Source organism: Ammospiza nelsoni, chromosome 1 (assembly GCF_027579445.1).
Source record: "Ammospiza nelsoni isolate bAmmNel1 chromosome 1, bAmmNel1.pri, whole genome shotgun sequence".
Taxonomy (NCBI): domain Eukaryota; kingdom Metazoa; phylum Chordata; class Aves; order Passeriformes; family Passerellidae; genus Ammospiza; species Ammospiza nelsoni.
The window spans coordinates 48,174,832-48,201,888 of NC_080633.1; the positions used below are offsets into that span (position 1 = coordinate 48,174,832).

The 27,057-nt window shown below is 40.1% G+C and overlaps 1 protein-coding gene across 2 annotated transcripts in view; it reads right to left on the bottom strand.

The window, feature by feature from the left end:
* Window positions 1-27,057, bottom strand: part of ELMO1 (engulfment and cell motility 1) — a 303,943-nt gene that overhangs the window by 94,878 nt on the left and 182,008 nt on the right. For both annotated transcript variants that reach the window (XM_059473758.1, XM_059473750.1), the window contains exon 17: window positions 8,464-8,600. In XM_059473758.1, coding sequence (XP_059329741.1) covers window positions 8,464-8,600 — 137 coding nt within the window. The remainder of the gene's footprint in view (window positions 1-8,463; window positions 8,601-27,057) is intronic.

A 27,057-nucleotide genomic window follows, 5' to 3' on the forward strand; every position in this document is an offset into this window, starting at 1 on the left:
CTGCTCTTTTCAACCATGGTGCTATTTAGATTACAATTACTTAAAGCAAACCAACAATAATACAAGCTCTTCTGCTACTCCAAGAGAGGCTATAAAAATCTCATTGTCAGCTGCATCATTCATCACGATAACCTCATTTCAACTGAAACAAAATATCCGAGACATCACCTCTCCCCCCTTCCTTCCCTTTTTTATTTGTCTATAATAAGGTCTATAGTCTGGGGAGCTCTTGGGCTGAATTCCATGCGTTGTGATTCACAAAATGAAAATCTGGTATTATATGCCCACTGACATTCACATCAGCAGCAATTCATGCAGCAAAAAGCCATATGCCATGCACCTCTGATTTAACTGTACTACAAAAACACATCCTAGAAAGAATAAATAAAAATACAGAGACAAGAGCGGTTCCTGGGATCTGATTATTATCCACACTTTTAGACAGGAATGACAGGGGCAATATCACAAAATATGCTGTTTTGGTGACAGTGCCAGTTACGTTATATCATTTCCCTTCACCACTAACACACTCTACATGCAACTGAGGCATTTTTTTCCAGTGCAAAAGGTTTCTGTGGAGTAGAAAAAGAGCGGTTAGCACAGATAACCTACACTCAGTGTTCCTCCTCTGGTTATTGGGCTTTCCACTCAGTCATCTTTTTGAAGGCTGAGAAAGTTTATTGGTTTGATCAGCACCCACTGAGATGAAAATGAAAAGTGCTTTGAAAGTATGAAGTACCAGCAGCTTTAAAAATTATAATCTCCAGGGTGTTACACAGACCTGCATGTATTCTACAGTAACACAGACTTCACTAGAAATCTGGGGGATAAAATCCCCTCTGCCAACAATGGCTAGGTTTTCCACAAATAAGCAATTCCACTGCTGAAACCAACACAGTCTTTCATTACCGGGGAAAGGACAAGACAAGCTGCTGGTCAAGGAATGCATTACACTAAAATACTCTTTTCTTGTTTTAAATAACAAATGTTTTGTTGAGACGTCCTTCCCTTCCCTTGATTTTTTGGCTTGAAGAGTCCATCTCTTTGTTGGTGCACCCATCCAGGCATATAAATGGGCAGAAATCAAGCTTGAAAATTATCTTCCTTTTAAGGCTATGCCCTCCATGAAATCATTGCATATGTGGTCACTGGAGAAGGACTGTTCATCTGTAACTAGATATGACCCTACTACTAAGGACTTCCAAAGCCTTGTGGCAAAGACAAAAAATAGTAAAGACACTGTTTTAAATGAAAAATATCTTTGAACTAGAAGAATAGTTCATAAGCTACAAAGTGCAGGAAAAGGGCAAGTTAGACTGCTTCATTATGCAGTCTAAGTACTTAATTTTCACAAATTAGTTTTAAAAATGTATTTGCATTCTTGACAATGCTAGTTCAGACTGAAAATTTTTCAGAAGGAAGCAACCATGTAGATTTAAAAATGTGATACTGTCGTTCAATTCTTTTGAGCTTGACAGCCCTGATTTTTTGGGGTATGAATACTTAAATCTGATTTTTACAGACTGATGCCTCAGTAAATGGAAAGATGCCTCTTCAGCATCTTAAACACCCCTTCTCAGGTTCCTGCAGCCAGGAGCAGCAGATGAGTGCTATGGGACACATTTGGAGATCTGACAGGTGGAGATAAATGCACGGAGATGGAGAAGACTAAGCAGAGCCATTCCTAAGCGAGCAGCTGATGAAGGCATACATTTGGAATATCTAGGCCACAAAAAGAATAGAGGGAACACTGACCAAATGCTAGGGAAAGGTCTTAAACAGGCTCTCTCTGCATCACATTCAATTGCACTATTTAAAAAAGTCCATTCTGAAGGAAGAGGTTATTGAATGGAATAGACTTGACAATTTTTATGCACCCAAATTATGCTTTCCAAAAGATTCCTATGATATTTGAAGGGAGTAATTTCTTCAATTAAAAAGTCTCATTTTCTCTGTAATCTATGCAGCAGACTTGCAAAATGTTAACTGCCACAATATTTTTATAAATTCATGCATTTCACAAATAATGATACAATATATTTATAGCAATTATCCGTTTCCAATAAAAGTTAATAAAGTGCTATTGGCCTCAGGTGTGAAAATGTGGGATTTAATTTGTGCTAATCTGCCCCAGCCTGGGGAATACTGAATTCATTGTATGTGAGAATAATTTATTTGCAATATCCCTGAGTGATATAAACAAAGCATTCTCAAGGGAAGGTGCAATAAAGCTAACAGAGAGGTGCAATCATTCCACTAGCCTGGCATTTCCCAACAGTAAAATCCTAACAGAACAGCCTTCCAAAGCTTCTCCCAAAAGAAGTTAAATTCATCTGCTTCAGACCCATAAGAAAACAATAATGCTTTGGAGAGCATCTGTGAAGAGCTATTTACCATCCCCTTCTTCTTTCATTGCATTGAAAAGGAGGTGACAAACAGGTTTAAAGACTGACCAAAGGATTTTACTTTCAAGTTTGTCTGAATTATTTTTCACTTGTTTGAGGTAATGCTTCTTTCATTTTCTGAAGCTACCATTTGCAATCCTTCTCCAGGCCTCCCTGTGCAGCTGGGTGGGGGCAAAGACACAGAGAGAGGAAAGCACCCCTTTGGGGCTGGAGCTGCTACTGCCTCTGTGCAGGGTGATGGAGGGGGCTGGAGCAAGTGGCCACACATCCTGGTTCTGATTTTGACCGTGCAGCTGCTTCACTGCCCAGGCACTTCAGCTCTGGGTGCCTTTCCCTCCTTCCTGTAAAGTCCGGATTATCAAGACTTGGCCAAGCCGGCAAGGAGCAGAAAAGTGCAGAATGTTGTTGGTGCCACTAGAGGGGATCACTTGAGCATGCTGGGGACCTGCTGCTCCCACTGGAGTGACGCAAATCCCTGTCACTTCCAGGTCAGGCACAGAGCTGCCATGGCAAGGACTAGCATTAGGACCACAGGGCTCCAGCCAGGGGGGCATTTTGGGCAGGAGCTATGCACAGTCTGCTCCTTGAGTCTCCCCAGTCTGCAGTGGACCCAGCAAAGCTGTGACGACTCTGCCACATTGTTGCTCCAACCCTTTCAAAATGACGCCCTAGGCCTTCTCTTCCTTGCGGGTAACTCACATTAACTGATAGTGGGTTTGGCCCACCACATTTTCACAAAAACCACCGCTCACACGAGTTTGCTTCTTAAGAGCCATAGTCATATTTTGAACCCAGCCTTCCCCAATTTATTCATCGCTACAGCTGCCAAAACCACGACAACACCAGAGAAGCTGAGAAACCTGTGGCATGGCATTTCCAAACCTCCACCGAGGAAGGAAATGGTATTTTTCATTTTTATGTTACGCCTGGTTACCTTTTCTGTTATCTTGTCAGCGAGCAAGGAAAAATGTTTCTAGAGCCTGAGCATGAGCCATAAACATCTTTTGTGGTTATCAAATGCCTCTGTGTTTGCTTTGCTATTTAATTACAGGACTCACGTAGGGCATTTATTGTTTGCATCTGTTGCCGCTGTGAACAATGTCTACTCCTCTGATCTCCACAAAGGCAGTTTGTTATGTGCATGCCTGTCAGTGGCATGTTTTATCATCTTGCTGAGCAGACCCCCCTGCTGCAGGGGGATCCAGTGCTGCAGCTTGGTGTGTCCCTGAAACAGCCAGATACCACAAGGGCAGCTCCTCAGCAGGTTGCCTCTGTGAAATGGATTTCAGCTGAATGCTGAAACCTGTTTTTTGAGGTTTCTGAGAATATTTTTCTTATTACAAAGTATTTTCTTCCTTTTCTTCTATATTATGCAATATTATTACATATTCTTATTAAAAAATACGTTTGCACAAAACATTTAAAAGCTCATGTTCTGTACTGTGATGATCTCAAACACATGTCCAAAGGGCAAATTAACTAAATCTCTAAGTAACAAGAAAAATGCATTGGCAGCATCATTACCCAAACTTGTCCCACTTTCCAATTCCTCAAACCTGTAATTTTAGAGAATGCAGTGGATTTTTGGTTTTCAAGCACCTTATATCACAGTACTTACAAATTTTTTTCAGTTTTGGTTCCTCCAATTTAACTTTAGCCACACTGGAATGATAATCTGCATCTTGTTATGAGTAGTCATTTCTGGTCATCTAAAACCCAACAACGACACTAATACTAATAAAATCAGCCACATTGTGCCCATTCTCTGTAATGCAGCTTCAACACCCTGCTAGCCAAGTCAAAAAAAATTGTCTTTTTCCTTCCACACTGGGACTTGAAGCAGTTATTTTTACCCTTAATCTGCTTTTTTAAAGATGGTACAACACAAGGTACAGAATTAGCAAATTGCTTATTCTGTTCTGCAGGTTTAATAAGACAAGTTATGGCTGCAATTAAAAATAATCCATTTGCTCACCCTTCCTCCTATTAGCATGCGAACTTCAAACGTATGAAAAGCAGCTGCCTGAAATCTCTGGAAAAAAGAGTTAAGAGGATAATCTTGTCCCCTGTACAATGTCCTACTTGCTGTCTCCTTGTATCCCAAGAAACAATATGTGTACTTTACAAGAAGACCACTGAAGGGATATCAATCACAGTGTAAATCCACATTAGGGCAATCCAGGTGCATTTACTAATGTACATCTAGTGGGGATCACCAAAAACTTTTCTTTTGGAAGTATGCTTTCATTTGGCACCATGGGAGGAATTTTACTGTCCAGCAGGTACTTTGAATTCCCCCTATCACTGTGTTAAAAGCAAACCATAGACCTCAAAGCAGTTTAAGGATTTCTCAGTCTGTGTGGCAGCAGAGTCTGATTACCCTGGCAGAGTGTAGGGTGGTCCCTATAAGATGGAAATCTGACTGATGGGCACCTATTTAAATGGGCAGGCTGCTGATAAAGGTTTCTAGATGCTGGATGTGAGATAACTCAGGCTGGCTTTCTTACAGTCAGCACTGACTCCAAAAATCAATACAAAACACTTTCTTCTGCTTTAATAAAACATGTAGAAGTATGTAAAGCTTGGAGATTATATTTTCAAAGCCATAAACCATGCTGCTTGCTCACAAATGACTTTGGAGAAACTTGTAAAGTGGCCTTTGATCATCTGTAGGCTCAAATAAAAACAAAAAGGTTTCAAATGGAATTGTTGCCACTTGCATGTCTATCTATACAACTGCATCTTAATTTCTCTAGGAAACTCACAAAACATGAATTATGCATGTCTTAAGATGTTACAAAGGCATAATATAAGCTTAGCTGACTGTCTGAATTATTCTATTCAGATGTCTACTAGTACATAGAGACTGAAAAAAAGGTTTTAGCTCTGACAGTGTCATACTATCACCATAAACATCAAAGGACTTTTTCTTATGCAAGTGTTGGCAAAACGTGTCTTTTAATGAATAAGAATTGGATAAAGCATGAGATCATAAATGTCTCACTAAAATACCATAAAATACTTCCAACTGTGAGCAAAGAGCCAGTTTAATTATTTTTGAAAATTTAAAAATGAACAAACCTATGTGGAATCTCCACACCATAAATTGAACAACCACGATGGCACGGTATGCCATTTTGTCATCAAAAGGAAGTCTTAATATGTGCCTTAAAGAACCCTTGAGAGCAGGCACTAAAACCTGAGGGGAAATTCAATCACCTCACCTCTTTTAGTGCCTGTCATTCCCCAGTTCAAAGAGGAGGAAATAATTCTCTGTATGTGCACACAGACCTCCTACAGACCCTCAATGTACAAGTTACTGTGATTAATCAAAAGTTTGAAATTAAACTAAAAAGCTCCTTTTCTTCAGTTATGATTAAACATCAAAGCAAGCAGTCTAGATTTTTTAGCAGAACATCCAGGTCTCAAGAGTTACCAATCAACATACTGAGACCATCTAATTTTGTTTTGGAGGTTTTAAGGAAGGAAGGGACAGAGAAAGGAATAAAACAAATGACCCCGTCAGACAGGGGGATAGTGAACTAACAAAGTGGTGTTTCATACACTAACATGACAATCAAGTTATTGAAACTGAAAAATAGTAACACAAAGAGAAGATGGGAGATTTTATCTTTTTTTTTCACACAAGTAAATTATTGCATCTTGTGAGGTCTGTTCTCTTCTCCACCTCTGAAAGGACAGACTGAATCCTCCCCAGCCCCACGTGGCCTTTGCCTGCCAAGTTTTCAATAGTGACTGCCCAGAAATGGGTACCCTTAGCATGCAGGGAAGATGCAGACAGAGCACTAACATGCTGTGATCACCAAAGCCTCCAGCCAGGAAAGGATAAAAAAAATGGAGGTGCTTAGTTTGGTAAAGCCATGGGCTGCACTGGCTGCTGCCACCCAAAAGCAGATGGGTAAACCTTGGGTACCACCATGTAACGTGCCAGCCCCCACGAGCCCTCCAGTGCTTCACAAGCCCACACAAGAGCACAGTTTGCTGCACTCACAGATCCCTTCAGATGTTTATCGGCTGAGTAATTCACATCACCACCACGTGTCTCCAAGTGGATAAGAGCACAAAAATTTCCTTATGACTCTAAGAAAGGATTTAGATAAGCAAAACATAATTAGAGAAGTGTTAGAAATGAGAGACTCAAGAGCTTAGCATTCCCTCCCCTTTGCAGAAACAGTTATAAAATCAGGAATTATTTCTGCAGGCAGAGATCCTGTGTTCAGAATCATGCAGCACAGTGCCACCACCAGACACAAACCCTGGTAAGCCCAATGGCAAATGTTTCAGATTTGCCCCACAGAGTTCAGAATTGCCCACGTCTTCAATGACACCTGCAGTAAGACACAGTGCCAATGGTACTGACCCTGACAGAACTGATAGATGAAATTGCAGGACTATCAGCAACAGATAGCAGAAGTAGCAAACTAGTCATATCAGAGAAAAAACTCCCTGATCTCCTATGAACCTCCACAACAATGCCTAACACTGCAAAGTAAATTTCTTTGTTTTCCTTTTAGGGTGACCTGGGCTGGTCCCAGAAATGCAACCATTCTTTATCTGAATTCCCTAGGATTGCTAATAATTTTTCAACTCAAGTTGTGGGAAATTATGTAGACAAATCCTTCTTCTACTGAGACAGAAGGCCTGTAAGTAATAGGCAGCTGTTGATACATTTATTTAAAACAACCCCATATTATGAATTAGTCTTTATAAAGTTGCTTTTTAAGCTCTTGATTTTAGCAACCCTATATGGTCCAGTGAATTATCTTGCTATTGCTCCTTCTGTGTTCCTGGATCATTAGGGAGGAGAAGCATGTCAAAAATTCCATGTAAGAACAAAGCTTTAGGTCATCTGGCCACAACAGCGTGGATATTGGACTTCCTTTCTCTCTTTAGCCAGGGCTCTGCTAGTGCTGCCAACTAACTTGCCTGAAAGAACGCAACAAAGGTTACTCCTCACTGTGACCTAAAAATTCACCTTCACTCTGAAGTAGAAAATGGACACTGGGACCATTTCAATAACAGACAGTTCCAATTAACAGTCAGGCATGATCATTCCTACTGGCTCTAACATAACTTTTGAGTCTCAGGGCACTCATAAGGCACGTGCTGACAGAGCATGTCTTAGTCTCACTTTTTTCATTCCCAACCAACAGTTCTAAAACCAACATCTCCCAGGAAGAGGCTCAAGATCCAGTCAGAGGATGCCAATAAAGATAAGCATGACAGCTGGCCATAAAAGCATGAGTTTGCCATTCTTAGAAAATGCCAGAGATACTGTTCAGCCTCATGGTAAGTTGGGTAAAAATTGGATGTCTAGGGACCACTGAGAAAAACGTGTTCTTTATTGCTTTCCTGAGCATCAGAAGATTGGCTGAAGCTTCCAGAATTCTTACTGAGGAGCTTTCTGGTTGAATTTTTATTTCACTGGTTTTGAGGGTTTTTTGTTTGTTTGTTTTGGTTTTTTGGTGGTTTTTTTGTATGTGGTTTTTTGATTTTTTAATTTTTGTTGATTGGTTGTGTTGGTGGTTGGTTGCTTTTTATGGTTTGGGGTTTTTTTTTTGTTTGTTGGGATTTTTTTGTTTTTCTTTTTGTTTTATCAGGCTAAACTGCACAGCACTCTGTCATGATTGTGTCCACTTTTGAATATTTTATCACTTTAGTGCTCACATTAAATGAAAGGGATGCACAGAATTATCACTGCAGTACTCTCTCTGCATTATTTACAACCTTGGAGGCTGCAGCACTTCAGCATAATATTGCTAACATAAAAAGGCAGAATTTCCCCTCAAGCCAGGATTTTAGTCTCGTAGTCTGCAGTGCAACATGACTGAAAAAGGTCTGTGAACCTCCTTACATCTCCCATCTTCTATCCGTAACTTTTTAAATGCTGGCATCCCGATGTGCAAAGCATCCAAAGAGATAAATCTCTAGGCTTTCAGCAGAATGGGAATTAGGAAATCCCTGTGTCTCTAGGGAAGAATACATGGCGTTGTTTCACCATTCTGCCCAGTTATTCCCACCCCACCCTTTTTCTTGCCTTGTTAAAGTCCTCTGAAGTTGCCCTCATTTCCTTCCATGTCTTGTTCAAAAGCTGAATGCAGATACAGAAGAACTCCTCAAACGATCTGTCATGGGTGAAGAACATGGGGTGGAAATCGTTGCAGGTCTCACTGGCTAAAAACAGAAAAACAAGGGGGGGTGGAATAAAACATGTACAGGCAGGAGCTTCAAAAAATAAACGTAAAATACAATCAACCATGAAATTTAGAAAGTAGCGTATTTGAGTGAAATCCAAGTTCTTGGAGCAACGGATGTCAAAACACTACTGTGAAAAGCCAGCCTTGTTCTAAAGTCTTAAAGACAACAAAACACAACATAGACCCCTGTCTTTAGGAGACTGGCAGCAAGAAGAGGGAGCAACTACCTGTTTGCCTGAATATTCTATTCTTTCAATGTTTGTCATTTGTGCCAAGTTTTGTAGCTCACTCTGGGACAGAGAGACAAAGAGAAGAAGCTCATCAAAAGAAGAGCCTTCCCCACTGCTATAACAGCATGGTCCATCTTGCCTGCTGAGAACCAAACACCAGGGCCCATCACTCACAAAACAGGATTAGATCAATGTACACACTGAAATGTGAAGCTCTGCTGACACAGCAGATGATCTACCATATTGCACAGAGGTAACAAGAAAAATGTTGACAGATATAGAGATGAGAATATAACTGATTAAATTTGTTCTTTGAAAATAACCAGAATCAAAAGCAATGGATCTTCTATAAGCTATCCCTTACCTGAGACAAACATAATAAAAACCAAACAAACAAAATCAAAAACCAATCCCCCAATGTCCTTATTTTTAATCAAATACTGGCTTTAAGGAAGTAAAAAAAGGAAGGAGCACTGTAGTTATGATCCCAAAATAGAAAAGCAGGAGTGTGCTGTGATTCTCTTTGAGCAAAAAATGAATTTTCAAAAACTAAGGACTGAAGCAATGCTGGCCTCTGGACACATCTGAGCAACCTGAGTAGAGAAGGGCCTTTAGCCAAGGACTGAACAGAATCTTTAAACTCTGCCATGACTTGCAGGGCCACTTCAGTAGGTTGCATATCTATGTTCTGAAAAAGGCAAACAAAAAAGTAAAGTTGAATAAACTTTCTCCATATACCTAGTCCCCAAATCTCTCAGCTTCCCCTTTCCCCCCTCCATGAGAGCTCTTTTGAACTTTTCCAGCAGTCACTCATATGCTTAAACAGCATCATCTTTCCTTACTTATGGATCAAACAGCCACTACTTAGGCAAACTTCCTCCTGTAAAAGGAACCTCCTCCTCCTCCTCCTCCTTCTGCAAGAACAGCAGAATTATCAAGCACTGGGATAAATCACATTTTCCCAGGTCTGAATCACTGTCTGACATCCACTTTCTCTCACTGGAACTGGACGAATTAGAATTAAGACTGTCCAGGAGGATGTGAATGGCTCAGGCTGGCTGACTCTGCACCAGCTGCAGACACCTGGTCTTGGTACCTCTTCTAGCCACAAAACTCCCCTTTCAGAGTGTTCAGTTACCTCTGCTGTAGGAACATGAATTGTGTGCAGAATCCCCTGAACCCTCAAAAAAAAAAAGGTTTCTGATCTTTCCCGGCATGCAGTATTCCAATCAGAAAGCAAAACTGAAGCTTAATTTTAACATCAGATTTACTAAGATCTAATCAATTCTTTAGCTATATGGCAAAGATGGGAGTTAAATTTGGAGCACAGGTTTAATTCTAATCAAGTAAACTCCATTTACTTCAAAGGACTTGCAGCGAAGGGGAATTAGTCAAAGTAGGGACCTATATTTATGAGGAACAACTCAATCCCTTCAGAAGAACAAAATGCCTCAGGCGTGCTTTTCAGAGCACCTTCAGCTTTCACTCATTCCACTGGAGCTGCAAGGGCTCAGCACTTCCAATAATCAGACCTTCAGCCTGCAATAATGTCAGAGACACAACAGAACAGATTCTCAGAGGGCCCTTGTCTTTAAGTCATTAAATACTATAATGATGAGTAGAAATAAAATAACACCAAGCAGAAGAATGCAGCCAGTACCTTCACTGTATAAATCACAGCACAAAACAAGGCAATAACCCTCGACACGCACTGGCCTCTCTGATCCTCCTCAAAGCCTGAGCTTCTCACTGCTCCTGCTCATAAAAATCAATAAATCAAAATTAATGGAAAGGCTAGGGATTCTCACAAAATTGATCATGCCTCTTATGCTAATCAGCCTCTAACTGTATCTACTATGCTGACTGTTCTGCATGCAGAATCAGAGATGCCACCTCTCCCCACCTCATTTCATAAGTAGACAAGGGACGGTGTTTTATGCCTTTCAGTTTCAAAATGAAAGAGTAAAAATCACTGTTACTGATATAAACTGAGAAAGCTGGGCCTTTCAGAAGGCTGGGTGAATATCTTAAAGCACAAACAAACCCTAGGAATAATTCAAAACCAAATGATGAACAGCTTCTTCAACATTCCAACCATCATCCAGATAGAAAAGAAATGAATCCAGTCTGCTTCAGCAGTAGCCTTTTGTGTGCCTTGAAAATTCTATCCACACTAATACAAAATCATAGAATTCAGTGGAAAAATCTTCAGGCTGAAGGATAACCTTTGTCCCAATACTTTCCTTCTCCTTTTGACAGGGGAGTTGAGGATGAAGGAAAAAGTGATGCTGTTGTTGCTAATACGTAGAGACCAAAGTGCTGTCTTTGCCCACTCTCTCTAGCCCCAAGTCTGCATCTCCAATATCAGAGCACTGCCTCTCTCTGAAGAGTGAGCAAATTTAGAGGCTGCTCAGTTTTACTGATTAAAAACTTCTTGAATTTATTTTTTCACTTACTTGCAATTTGACTAATACTAAACTAAAACAGAGGTCTAGTCTTGGAAAAATGTGGAGACCTTCTGCATAAGAACTGTGTGCAAAATTCTAGCCCTTAAGCCCAGTGCTTTCTAACCATCCTTTTCACAAGCAGGGACAAACCACATTTACAACCACATAAAAACAGCCACAGGGCTACAATGTGGCGACACAAATCATCATGATTATTCACCATCAAGTTTTAATTACGCCTCTGAGAGATCACCTTCAAAAGGCATGCCACAGATGTCTAGCCTACATAAATCAGGTGAAGATCTTGTTGATTTCCTATTCTTGGCACAATTCTTGGAGTTGTAGATCAATATGCCACCTCTCAGGATAAAAGTAGTCCCTCAAATTTCTAGGTGATCTATAGCTGGAACTTTGAGATAGAAGCTTTGTTCATTTCTCATTATAAATTGCACAGGCAAAAAAAAAAAAAAAAGAAAAAAAAGAGCTAATTTGTACCTGGGAGTTTATGTGGTTCCTACAGTGCTTATTTTTAGTGTCTACCCAACACAATTTTGTCTGTCAGTTGCTTCCTAAATTACAATAAAGACATTCAATCATCCCAGACTGTTTGAGGAGTAAACAGATTTGACGTTATGTTGTTCCTCTGTGGATTAGCAAAAAACAACAGGGGGAAAAAAGTGAGAAAGAAGAAAACAGTTGTACCTGCATTTTGTACCCCACCTGTAAACAGGGGATACAGAATATCATCAGGGTTGAATTTCTTTTAGCTGTGTCAAGAACATCTAGGTATTTGCATATTTTCATAAGCCTCTCTTCAAAGGCCACAGATTATGTGATGGTGTTACAATAAGTGTTTTGCTTGAAGTACAGCAGAGATTTAAATTTCAAAGCTGCTGTGGGGAACTGAATATGGACAAAAGGGATTTCTCCATGCAAGACAGACTCCAGGAAAGGACCAGTACACCAGACCAGACAGCAGTATCACCTCACTGTTCAAAACAGTATGAACACAAGGCTGATAGCTGTAAGGGCTCATTATATTTTCCCCTCATGTTAAAAAGTTTACTACACATCTTCTACATGTGGTTTCCACTTGGAAGGGAAGGAAAAGATTAACACAATTTCTTATCTTAGGTTGTTTTGTGGAACACTAGTGAGTTTCACAGAGATAAGATCATTGTGCCCCTCAAGCTAGAACAGCAGGCAGAGATACAGTGGTGCACCTCCGTAGGCAAGGTACTGCCCTTGATCTTGGGAAAACTCTGCTTCTCTATGACTCTGCTAAACTGCTGTGTTCACACTACTCATCCCCCAAAGTGTCTTTAAAATGGCATGTGGTCATTCTGACCTCTCTTGCGAAGTTCTTGAACTCAAGAAATGAAAAAGAGATGACTGTACTGGTATGAAAGCCATATCTATCATGAAGGGAATGTTTGAAATACCACCCAATCAATTATTTACAAAATCCATTCAAGATGCTATGGGGGATCAAGATGAGGTGAGTTAACAGTAATTTTTCTGTAAATTTGAGGCTTGGATCCATGAAATTGGCAATGCATATGAAAAACAATCACAAATGAGACACTTCATTCAAGGATGTCAGCTATGTACCATCATTCTACAAAATAGAACTTCAACAGACCTGATTAAGTAGACAATAAATAAAAGTGATAAGGTTGCTGTGTATTCTCAAATATCTCAAAAGCAGGGAGTCAGCTTAAATCAATCATATTATTCAGTCTGCCATCTAAACACGGTCACCTGGCAAAAATGCTGTCACGCAGAGAGGCAGGCAGACACCTGTGGTGAGGAGCCAGCCTCTGTGCCAGGGGTGGTACTAACAGCTCCTGTGTGCCCTGAAACTCATCAAGAAAAGCATCCTGAAATTGCATCAGAACAGTTTTGAAGTGAGGGCAGCAGTGATGCAGAATCCTGAGGGGCAGGTTTGCAAAGTCCCAGGGAGAGAGGGGTTCAAACACATCTCCCTGTCTTAAAGGTACCTGGGAGTCATGTGATTCAATCTTCAGAGAGAGCTGTGCTTTCTCCTCCTGAGCTGCTGCTTAATTCAGTGTGAGTCATTTATCCCTTCAGTTGTTTTCCCGAATTTCACAGAATGGAGATGATAACATCTCATCAGAGAGGAGGTGGGTGGAAAGAACCGTTGCACTTTCAGAAGTGCAGCAAGAGCCACAAATGAAGTGGGTGCCATACGGACCTTGGAAATATCATCTCCACTTGGCATGGCTTCCTCTGGGATTATTATTTGCCAGTAAGAGAAGGACCAAAGAGCAACTAATTCTCACTAGCTCTCAGGAGGAGAAGCACTGTAATTTCTGCTTCTTCCTGAAGATGCAGTACAGTAAAAATAACTACTGCCATGACCATTTTTATATCCACAATCAAAAATTCTCTCAGTAATACAAGAACATATAAGAAGAAGAGCACCTAATACTGCAGAAATACAGTGATTGCCAGGTTTTCTATACTACTGATCCCTGTGGTCTGCCAGCAGTAATTTGACTTTGGCTACCCTTCTGGCACATGATAAGGAAACAGTGTAATTTAAAGCAAGGAAGGCCACTGGCAGGGCCAGTGCAGTAATGAAGTAGTAATACTGCTGCCAATTGTGTAATTTTCTTTCCTAGGGAACAGTTCTTTTTAGAAAGCTCAACTGGTATTAGAACAAAAGCCACCAAAATTGCCTAGCAACACAGGGCTATAAGAGAGCTTCAACATTTTACCTTACCTGATCACATATTTAGTCAGAATAGAAACTATAAGAAATTGCTAAGCATGCAGCAAAACCCATCAACTCAAACTCCTGAGAAGATAAGACAATACCATGTCTCTAAACCTGTGAGATCCATAATGATGCTAGGGAGGGAAACTGGAAATAAAAGAACACATAAAAGGCATCCTACATCTGCAAGTTTCTCAAGGCTGAGAATAAATTTTAATATGCAATGAAAAACAAGGATTCCATGAAGCTTCAGGACTAGGATGCTCATGGCATATGCAGCTCCAAGCTCTTCAGTAACTTCCCCATATTTGCTTTAAAGGTGACTGCAGCTTTGTCAGAAAAGCATATCCTTTCCCCAATATATCATTAAATAAAGGAGCCACTCTAAAAATTCACCTCTTCCACTGTCCCAAATAAAAATGGAGAAAGAAGAACCCTGACTACTGCAGCACAACTCAATGAAGCCCTGCACTCATCACTACCAACAGGTCCAGCAGCCCAGAGGTGGCAATAAGCAGGCATCAGACTCACTCTGCCACATCCAGTGGAGACGGTGAACTGAAAGAAACCAGTGGAGACAGTGGCGTCCACACAGGCAGGCTGACTTGGTAAAGATAACTCCCTTTGCAGCTCTCAGTAAATAGAGATTTCATTGTACCTCTCCTGCTTAGACCAGACCTGAAGGCTGAACACTGCAGTTTGGAAATGCAAACATTTCCAAACTGAAAGCCAAAGTACAAAGAGAGTTTTTAAAAAAAGGGCTCTTATATGCAACTAGGAAATGAGATATATACAAAGATCATCATGCTGATAAGAGTTCCCCATCTTGTTCAAGAGCAGCCTATTTTTGTTTGTGACAAAACAGGTGCCAATTATAACTAAATCTGAACTGCCTCTGCAATCTGTCACAGTACACTGCTGGGCAACAGGAAAGTTCCCTGCTTCCCTCTTGATTCCTCCAGTACTTCCAGTCCTAAAAAAGCAGTAATCAATAACAATAAGAAAATGTAGTTTCAAAACCTGACGGATAAATTGGAGTATCATTTTCAGAAGAGAGGGAGCACTTCATGTTAATTAGTCATGCACTTCAAGGAGAAAACTCCTTGAGAGTGGAAATTGCATGAAAAAAAACAAGAGCTTAAATTCATCATTCCAAAAAAACCCCAAATTATTCCTTTGGGAAGAAAAGGACATAGGTCCACAAGCACATATTTCTAATTGTGCTCTGACATATTTATAGTATCCCTGAGCAACAATATAGAATCATAGAATTATCTACATTGGAAAAGACCTCCAAGAATATCAGAATGCTAGTTGATTAATGTGAGAAATTTGCTTGAGGCCTATGAAGTCTTTATGGTCACTTCTAGCAAACATATATAAAAAGAGGGAAGTAGACATATTAAGAAAAATCTGTAGAAGGTTGTTATGTTACCAAATAAACATATTACACAAAATTTTCTTACTACTTCTATGTCGGGTTCCTGACATCTTGCAAAGCACAGAGGGTAATGATGGCCATATGAACGCTTAAATATACCAATCATACCATCATGTAAAAAAGCGTTTCTCACAATTTTTACTTGAAGTCCAGCAGACACAGGCAGTGGCACTGACAGAAGGCCAGCTAAGCTCAGACCTATGAAGGCAAGCACCTTCTCACATCTGTTCCATGTTGATACCCTGCTCCTTTGCCTGTTGCACCCTTTCTCTCATTAGCCCTCAAGGACACTAGACCTAATCTCATCTCCAGACAAATCAGGAAGAATGCCAGTGGCAATGGGGGAGGAAGATACGCATTTATAAAGAGCAGTGTAAAAGCAATCACTCTGTGCAACCACCCTTTTTAGCCTCAAAGTACCCATTGGCAAGGTTTATTGCCAACTGCTACATTTTGGCACATTTTCTAATAACTTTTGCAGCACCTCAGACACAGAACTGTCAGGGCTGGGGTCAGAGGCTCCTGGGTGCAGAAGAAGCAGACATTTGCTCTGCCCCTGCTTGTGCATCTCCTTGATGTCACCTCCCACAAGCACCGCAGTGAGAAAGTGCCTTCCATGGCAGAATTGCTGAGTTTTCATGTCTTACTCTGACTGGTTTAGAGAGCACCAGCTTATTGCTTCTCCTCCTGAAGGGATTCTTGCTAAAAAGCAAATGCTTATCTCTAATTACTCATTGTCTTTATTGGGACTGTGTTACAGGTTATAACTCCTGCCTCTTCAAAGACCTTCTGTGAGATACTTCATCCAGAATATACTCTGGTTGCCATTTGAAATACAGACCATGCTGTTTTGATTCACAAGAGAGGAGGAACTGTCAGTGAAAATTAATTCTGCTTTAAGTAGGCTGGCTAAGGCTCCATCTGTAAGCAAAACTTAAAGGAGCCCATGAAAACCTGCATGAAAAACACCACAAACCATAGCCTGGGAAGTCTGTGGGTATTTTTAGGTTACCCCTTACTACCTAAGCATCTCCCATTCCCTGCTCCTGGACATGGACCTCCTCACTAAAATCAGATCTGTAAAACCATACTGCAAGAAACTATGTAGTCCTTGTGTAAGACAACTAGAGTAAATAACATATTTGTGGGGGGTATTTGGTCTTCCAAGTCAGCAAAAGCAGGACAACTACAAGGAGAAAAACCAAATGAAAAAATGGAGATGCCAAAAAACCAACAATCAAGCCAGGCAGGAAGATAATCTTTTTTCCTGGTACTAAGGCATTCCTCTATTAGAAAAAAAGGTTACACCTGAATTACTCATGCAGACCTGGCACAAACCATCTGTACTCACCATCAGAGAGGTCTGTATATGAGCATGTGAGACGCCAGCTCTGCTGCATTTCATGACAGGCTGTTAGGCTGCCTTCAGTGCCCCCACGGTGGGGTATCAGACAGCTGGCTGCCTGACACCTCTGCCTAGTCAGTCAGGTCAGCTTCCAAAATGTAAAAGCTGGGAGGACAAAGGTCCAGTTACCTAAAAAGTGAACTAAACTCACTCAGCTCCACTGCCATCACAGAAAATGGAACAGGACCAAAGCACTCTAAGTTCAACCACTTGCTTTGAATCCATCCCAGATATACTCAAAATGCCAAACAAGGTAACAGACTGCGACACAGGAGGAAATTACATCAATATCAATAAAAAAAAAAAATTCTGTGATTAAGGTGAAGGGGTTCGCTATATCACGCATCCTAGAGCAATGGCACTTCATCTTTCATGCCAGATCTCTTCTGAGCTATGCTGAAGCTACATTGCTTGCTCAAGAATCAGGAGATGCACACCCAGTATCTGCCCTCGACTTCTTTTAAAATATGTGTGATGCCACCACTACTACAGCCCCACAAAGGACAACCCACCTTAGCAGTATCACCTCTCCTCCCTCCCCTTCTGCATCTCTACAAACTGTACCTCCTTTAAAACATGCATATTTATTCACACATCCCTAAATTGCCAAATAACGTCTTTCCCCTGCCTCTTTGTGAAAATAAAATGTGAGGAAGGAGAAACTGGCCAGCGGATTCAACTCTGCACAGGCAAAATCCTGTGCAATAAGCCCCAGGCTGGGAACACTCCTTGGCATGCCTACAGCCCACTCTCTGTTCCATTCTTGGTCTGCCACGGGCAATCAGCAGCTCTAAGCTTGGCAGTGACAACACAGTGATCTGTGGGGAAATCTGTGGGCAAATCTTCCCACTCCCAGTCCTTCCTGGAGCCCAGATGGACTTGCTGAGGCAAAGGTCATTAACTCATGGTGAAAACTGCACCTTACTTATCTAACTGCAACCACCTACATTATTTTCTTCCCCTACAAATAGTCTTAATCTGTAAATTATGTTTTTAACTCTCTGGGCTAGAGTCCCAAAGTCAGACTGATAGAACAAAAATAAAACTGCTGAAGCATACTCTTTTTAACACAGACCAAACTGAGTAATTGCTACTCACAAAATGGGAAAACAGTGATGTGGCAGGGTGCAAGCAGGAAACACTGAACCTCAGTGCTTGTTAGTGTTTTTATCTAAGATCATCACCGTAACACACTAAGTGCCAAGCATCTTCAAATGGTTTTTTGAACATTAATCAGCCTCTAGAAGGACAGTAGTTAACACTCACTCCTCAAATGTCAGGCTTGACCTCTTGAAAGGCAAAGGGAAAAATCAAGTTAATTAGGCCACAGTTTTAACAAGAGAGGCTATTTAAATAATACATTTCCCAGTGGCACATTCAGCTGGTAAGTTACTCCACTGGAGTTTTTCACTTCATGGACCAATATGAACCAAGCTGCACCACCCTACAGCTGACAGAGCATAGTTTTGGATAGGTAGAACTACTGTCATCAAAAGTTATGTTTCAGAAATGTTTAATTAGGCTGTAATGTTGCCCTACTTTATGTTATTGCTTTTCTTTATAGGCTGAAACATTAAACCAGCATTTCAGTCATACCACTATAAAAAAAACAGGATGTTAAAACATTGCATTCTGGAAAACCAGGTCTATGCTTAAAGGTATTTTAAAGAGTCCAAATATTTTAAAATTAATTCCTGTCCTATATCCTATGGCATTTGTATTGTATACTAACAGATATAATTCATTATAACTCCAAACCTTATAATTTCTGAAAAAGCTCAGAGAATCACCTAGTCCAGGTTAAGTGAAGTAGTGCAGGTTGTCTCCTCATGATGCTGGGAGATAAAAAGCCCTTGAGTATAAATCAAGTGAATACATAGGAGACTGGGGAAGGAAAGAGGCCTGGACAACACATTGCTGAGGTCCATCTTTGTAGGATATCAGAATCAGGATAACAAGAAATTTAATTGACAGTATAATGTCTCAGGTATTAATTTTAGCACAGTTTTCCCTGGGAGCTTGTTCCATTACTTGTGTAGTCTCTAGTTTTACCGTTGTCCTTGTTATTTGATCTATATTTCCTCTTTTGTTTTGTAGGTCCATTATTTGTTTTGCCCTTGTTGACTACAAGAATTGAATAAAATAATTTCTTCATCATGCCTTGATGAAGTTCCTGAATACATTTAGATCTTTTCAATCACTTATTCCACCCTGACCATGAGTAATTGCCTAATTTTTCCTTGAGGATCTTAATTGATCAAGTGTACTATCACTCACTCCAGAAATAAGTCTGTATGCATGAGAATCACAGAATAGAGACATAGAAAGATTGTAATAATAATTTCTCAGAACAAACAACCTAACAAAAAAGAGGTAAGCAAAACCCTTCAGCTGAAATTTCTGTTTTGGACTATGGCTGTACTTGAAAAACGATCTAAGTTAACCTTCTTAGAAATTCTGTCCTATTACTCCCACTGCAGACACTTAGCAATTTCAGACAGGAACATGAAAGTCATCTTGTATATATAGGACCACTCTTTGTTTCTGCATTTCAATTTAAAATTAGTTCTCAGAATTTAGGATTATTGCTTGGCTTTTTTTTACAAAGCATTATCCCACTCATGTCTCAAGAGATATTGGATATTGTGTATGAGGCAAGTGAACTATCCTCACTTTTATTAAAATAAACTCATTCATAACACAAGCTAAACAATATATATATTCATCTGGAAAAAATACCATCATGCCCTAAGAAAGCATTTTCCACTTTTTCTTGACTGAATCTGACCATCTGTGACATCATACACAGGTTATTAGCATCAACTCAAAAACTGTGAAGGAATACATCTGGAAGAGGAAAGTGTTTCCCAGACTACTGTGAGAAGTTAGAGAAATAACATTTCCAAATCAACTATGAAGAAATAATTGAGATTTCAAATGTTTTTTTGAAGAAATAGCTAAATTTCTTCATTGCCAATAGGACAGGTTGGATATGTTGGTTTCAAAATTACTGAGGCAAAAGAAGGACCAGCCTGATGCTTTCAGAAAAATAAGTGTCAACTCCTTCCCATTTAAACTTGTAAAAAGCAGTAGAAACTTTTCCTATGTTAGATTAAAATTCAGCAGCCAGGAGTTTTTCCCAGGAAGGAATTACAGAGAATATGAACAAAATTGAATTCTAAGGCTCTGTGGTTGTGGTTTAGAATTGTATTTGGATTATTTTTAAACTGGAACCCAACCTGGTTCAATATCGGCAAGTATCTCCTGAGCAGGAACTGGCACAAACTTAGGAAGTGCATTGCTCTTGGCAGCTCAGCAGAATGGCTCAATTGAAAGTAGAAACACTCTATCCCAAGTTGCAGGTTGTTGAGCCTGGACAACTCTAAGCTGCTCATGGCAAATATTTCTGCTCCTGCTGGAGAAAACTTGCAGTCAACCTGCTCCATGTCTCTGTGTGGATCTGGCTGTCACAGGGTCAGAGCAATTCCCTTCCCCTTCCCGTCTCTTGCTTCCCAAACATAGCGTTAGCACCAATCCCACTCCCACAGTACAGCAGATGAGTTCCACCTTAAACTGGAACCATTACAGAGTGAACTCAACTGACTTCTTCTTTTTACCCATTTATATTTCAGAGGTCAGCACCTCCCCAAACAATGAGATGCAAGGGGTTCTACTTTTCCCTCATAGATTTAATAGGAAGCCAAAACTTACAGCTGCCTTCTTTTTCTTCTCATTCCTGAATGACATGAGGCAAACTTCTTTGTAAGTAAAACCAGCACAGTTAAGGTTTTTAAGATGTGAGTCCAAGCTGTCAGCTGGTTTTGACAGCACAAGTGTCATTCCAGCTGAAGCTGGGCTGCAGTGGATACCCACGCCAGCAGAGGAGGGATTTCTGACACCTCCCAAAAGGAGCAACTCGGACACACAGTTAGGGACACAGAGCCACTCAGGGGTGCCACATTTCTGTGCCACAGCCCTGATTTGGTGCCTAGCCTGGTCTCCCCAGGGCTCAGAGAATGGGCAGCAGAGGACCTCGCTCCTGTCACACTGAGACTTCAGTCCCCCAGTTTGGTGTTCACACTTGTAAATAGCCCCAATTCCTTAATGCCCTCATTAAAACTTTCATAGAAACTTCAGTTTTCACAGCTACTGGCATGAAGGTACCCCAATTATGTGCCAAACTTACTGCTGTATAATTTGCAAGAGAATCTGATTCATATCAAACATCCTCTTTCTTACAATCCTGCCACTTCCTTCACCGTAAAACACCCTTTCTCTCATGAAGTTCATTCTCTCTGACCTACAGGAGGCCTTGCAAGCAAGGCAGATTTTTAATAACTTTGTCATGCAAGATGAATACAAAAGCAAACACAAGGCTTATACTTAACAAAGAGAGGAGGGAAAGGTGAAATTAGTTATTGTCATGGCTGATCTCAATAGCAGGCACAGCTTCAGAACAAATTTTGAAAGTAAGTAAGAACATATTGAGGTGAATTGAGACTGGAATAAGTATTGAACAGGCTTACCAGGAAGGGATCAAGTCTGATTCATCTAATCTTTGGCAAAATAACTCTTGTTTCTCATGGGTGAAATGTGGTGGGCTTTATCAGCACAGCAGATGATTTAGTTCTCCTGCATTTGACTTAAGAAAAGTATTTTGATATAACTCTGTGTGCCAGGCAGAAAATCAGTAATTCATCTGGACAAAATAGGATTTGAGACAAGAATCAGTGAGGTGGGTGAGGAGCAGACCACGTACAGAAATGACAAAAAGGAAAGGTATCAAACTAAGGGCAGTACTGCTGGAATTTCTCAAAAGTCAGTCTCAGACTCCATATTATTGTTAATCACTTTGGCACAAAAATCTAATAGTAATTCTACAAAATTTGCTGGAGCCCAAAACTATGATACCATCAGCAATGGTGGCATTGCTGATGGTATCATAGGAGAAGATCAGACTGTCATAAAGGAAGGACTTTGAGCCCTAGAGAAATCAGAATGGTATGGCACTGAAAAGATTTTGAGTAAAAAAAAAAAAAATATTTCTCCTCTAATCTGAGATTTATCAGTTGTAAAAAATAAAGAGTTGAAAAAAAGACAATTTGTAGACAGAGCCATCCTTATGACAAAAGCAGCTGTAATCCTAAAACATAATCAGTAAGAAATTTCTAGCATGGTAGTGAAGTATAAAAATAATGTGCTACAGGGCATTGATAATACACAAACTGCAATAACACCTGCAATTCTGTGCACCCATACACAAGATATAGAGACTTAAATGAGAACACAGAAGGAAGGGATCCTAAAATGGCCAGCAAGTGGAGAATGGTATTGAAACGGACTGAAATGTCTATGTTGGTTTACTTTGGCGCAGTGAAGGTTGAAATGAAATAATACAAATACATGGGGGAGAGGAGGGAAACAGAAGGAGAATACCTGTTAACTAAAGAACAAATCTGGCACAAAGATTTAAAGATTTAAACAATGTCTGAATATATTTAGACTGGAAATAAAAAGGTTTTGAGCCCTGTCCTGCATGAAAAGAGCAGTGATTGGTGGAAGGATGAAGTTCAATAAATCCATGAATGGGAATATATGTTGTGTCTAGCTGCAGTGATCCAGTTCTAACCCCTCATTTTCACTTCTGTGGCAGTGTTATTTTCTGCATTTATCATTAAACCCAGACCAGCTACCATCAGCTGGGTATCATGGAACTGCTGCATTCATTTGCTCTACCTTAATTTGGCTAATGTTGATTTACTGAATCTACAGTAAGAAAATGCACGGACCATAAAAGCCATACACAAAAAAATCCTTCTGTTTTAAGAAAAAGAAATTGCTCATCCTGCACAGTGCCATATTTAAACCTTTGTAATACTTTACTGAAACTAAACTGCACTAGTAAGGGTGTTACATCATCAGTCACAGCAAGCATTGGGAACTCAGGGACAATTCAGAACATTTAAACAATCATTATGAAATTGCTGCCTTAATGAGCAATAATTCGGTGCACTATTAAATGTACAAAAATGGAAAGTAAACTAAGGAATCTGCCCTGCACTCACACACTGTTTCTGACAGTTTTGTAACTATTACAAATATTGCATTGCTACTTTTTCTCCTTTCCCAGTTTCAACTACTTTTCTCACATGACCACCTTTGAAAGTGTCATTACATTAAGATTTTGTGCTTTCAGTTGAAGTGGCTGAAATTTCAGGCAAACATTATAATACCCTCTAACCTTTGGCAACACAGTTCACACCTGCTCTGCAGTGTAGAAGTGGACGAAAACCAGCACCATCTATAGTAGGTTTTGCTTATCAGCTGTGAAGCAGAATATATCAATAGGGACTGAAATGATTTGACCTTTTCCTCTCTAAGATAAGAATCAAACACCACAACTCCCTTTCTCTGAGTATAGAACAGGGTTAATGTTTCCTTTCTTCCTCTGAGAGTGATTGTTTAGATGGTCTAATACATATCACTTGTCATGGTACCTCTACCAGTATCTACCAGAAAAAAAAATTGTCCTGGGCACTAATCATTCAATCATTCAATTCTGTCTTGGCTTGATGGGAGGCAGAACACTCAGCTATTCTAAAAAATTAGCTCTCCAACACTCCAGAAAGATGGTGTAAAAGTCAGCTCCAACCTAGACCTCCACTGACAGAAAAAAGAACAGGAAGATAGAAATGAGGCACAATAGTTCTTCTTATTAAATAGATTACTTACTGAATAGTTTACTGATATTTTCCTGTTAAAGAGATTATCTCTCTGATAAATCATCACAGAGAGTCTTAATAGTCACCTCTCATTTAAACACCAGTATTTGAAAGCTGGTGTTTAAATGAGAGGCGCATTATTTTTTAGTAAATCTCTAAATTACATAAATTCAGGGAAATCTTAACCCCAGCCATGCAACCCACAATGATGATGCTGCCACATCTAGTACCGAATCTAACACAAAAACGATTCTTTAATTGTGCTCTGAATATATTGTTCACTGCCTACAAACCTTCACTTTCCCCATGCTGAACTACATTGCTACTGAGGGTTACTACAGGTCTCCAGCTGCCCTAAAACTCTTGCCAAACTAAGCTAGGAGTTATTCCAAATTTCATATTTGGGGAAAAAAAGCTGGAAATAGGAAAATTGCTTTTTAACAGAGTGCAAAAGAACACCTGCTTAATATGAACATGTCCCAGAAGAGCCACGAGGTAAGCAAACTAACTCTGATCCAATGACAGAACTAAGCAGAGTAGTCCAATGCATGCTTATGTCGTAAATCTCCTTATTTTATCATATAACAACATCTCCATGAGAAGTATTTTAGCTGTGATAGGTATATCAGTGAAAAAAAAAAGGACTATTTATATCACAAGAGAAGTTTATTTTCTTGAAGCATCTTCTAAGCTGTTTTTTTAAAATTATGAATGGTTTTGATTCCCATTTTGCGTGACTCATGGCAGAAGAGTTGCCTGCAATTTGGTAAAGTTGGCTGATAATAATGAGTTGGACATTACAGATTCAATCTTCATCAAAAAATTTTCATTGAAAGAATAATAAAGTACTGGAATGCTCTTCCTAGGGAGATGGTAGAATCACCATCTCTGGATGTGTTTAAAAAAAGACTGGACATGGCACTTGGTGCTGTAGTCTAGTTGACATGTTAGGGCATAGGTTGGACTCGATGATCTCAGAGGTCTCTTCCAACCTCATTATTCTGTGATTCTGTGTGGTTTGGTTCGGAAGAGACCCAGTTCCAACCCCCTGACATGGGCAGGGATATATTTCACTAGACAAGGTTGCTCTAAGCCACATCAAACCTGGCCCTTAACACTTTCAGAGATGAGGCATCCACAACTTCTCTGGGCAACCTGTGCCAGTGCCTCCTCACCTTCACAGTAAATAATTTCTTCCCTAATATCTAATCTAAATCTTCTCTCTTTCAGTTTGAATCCATTCCCCTTGTAAATAGCTCCTCTCCATCTGTCCTGTAGGTTCCCTTCAGGTGCAGGAAGGCAGCAATTAGGTCATCCTGGAATCTTCTTTTCTCCAGGTTGAACAATCCCAATTCCCTCAGCCTTTCCTCATACAAGAGCTGCTCCATCCCTCTAATTGTCTTTGTGGCCTCCTCTGGACTCTCTCCAGCAGGTCCATGTCCTTCCTGTGCTGGGCTCCCAGAGCTGATGCAGCCCTGCAGGTGGGTGTGTGTCTGTGCTTGTGCCTTTCTCTCTCATTATTGATCTCTCCAAGTTGTATCTTCCAGCCTGCAGAGACAGAGCTGTCAGATGTCTGACATGCAAACAGAGGAAGAGCAGTGGGACAATTGTACTAGACCAACTGGTGTTTGTAAAGATAAGCAACCAACTTCCAGGCTTAAGGAAGAGCTTGCACACTTGGGAGAATTTCCTTTGCTTCTGATACAATCAGAGAAATGCAGCAAGCTTTCTGCTAAAAGCTTGTAATATTATTTTGTAAAATCTTTTTTTATCCATTAGCCTAAAAAAAAATTACTTCTCTTAACAAACTTTGCCTGTTTCAGAATAACACAAAAAATACCATTTTACCTGTGCATAATACTATAAAAGCAAATGGCTGGCACTATCTTGAAGCCCTTCCTGAACTTGACTGGGAAGAGCTAGAATTCCTTCAGAGAGAGATGGAGACATAGCTGTGCATCATCTTTCTTCCATTTTCCCCATTTTCAAATAAAAGCACATTACCAAATATTGTTCAATTAGATGATAAATATTCAAATGTTCAAAGATAAATATTTACTTTAGTAATCCCATCAGGATGTCTAGAAATGGACACTAAGCTCTCAAAAGACTTACAAAGTTCACAGGTGGAAAGAAATCTCCCAAAAAAAGATACGCAGGTCACACAATTTAAAACAAACTGCAAAGACTCCACAGAACACAAACTTCCTGCCAGATAACAACAGCTTCCTTTCAATGAGATTTATTGAAGTTGAAGAAGGAATGCAAAATGTAATGATAATCTCTACTTCTCTAGAACAGCATGTAATGATAATCTCTACTCCTCTAGAACAGCAGTATTAGTCTATTCATAATACCAAAGACATAGGTAAAACCTGGAAAATTTGCAGTGACTTATTTTCACAATAAATCAGGCCTCACCATCAGTACCTTGAGACACTGGATCTCCACTGCACTGTGCCTATTTCCACAGGAGGAACCTGCTGTGGACACTGATCCCAAGCCTCAGTGCTTGGGCTGGAATCTCTTCCTCTCCCAAGAGATTAAAACAATTATATTTCAGCACAAGTATCATCTAAAGCCAGGAGCATCAGAACCCACAGGCTCCTGAATCACATGAGCACTGGTAGCAGCAGTTTTGCTAGTTCCCTGAAGGCAGCAATGGGAACAGGTAATGTTTGTGACAGTCAGCTGCTATCACACCCAAACCAGAAAGTCTCAGTTATGTGCAGGTCAAACCCCATTAGATCCTCCACACACACAGAGGAGGTGTAGGTCTGGTTCAGAAGTGCAGCAGCACTGGCACATAGGAGGGGTTGCTTTTTTATAAAGTAGCCCAACTACTGTCTAAGTCATGTGAAAGACTACTTGGGCTTAGCCCACTACTAATAAACACAAGACTAAACAGGAACAAAAAGAAACCCAGAGAGTCCTGAGCACAGATTTTGTGGTGGGAATTGAGTGGGGGTGGATAAAGGAAGCAGTTAGAGGGAGGTGGTATGTGTGTGTGTGTGTGTGTGTTTGGTTGCTTTTTCTTTTTAAACTTTCTTCCTCCACTTTAGAAAATAGTTATTTGTATATTTGCTGGATACAAGCCATTCTTATGACTCAAGCCCTCCTGCCTAAGAGATTGAAAAATAATAAAAAAAAAATTATACTGCTCTACTAGCAGGCACAACAGAATTATTCACAGAAAAGGGTAGAGCATTGCTTGACACAGTTAAAAAGGAGAAACACCACATGGCACTTGTGATCAGGGACCTGAAACATCAAAACAAACCATTTTAATGATAGAAGAAGGAAAAGAGAATGTGAGAAACACTTCTCCTGTTCTACTAGCATTAATCTATCTCAAGACAGAGAATATCTTGCAGACATTTCCATAGGAATACCTTCTAATTAATTCAAAGAGCAAGTATCTAAAGTCAAAGAGACTATTCACATAAAAA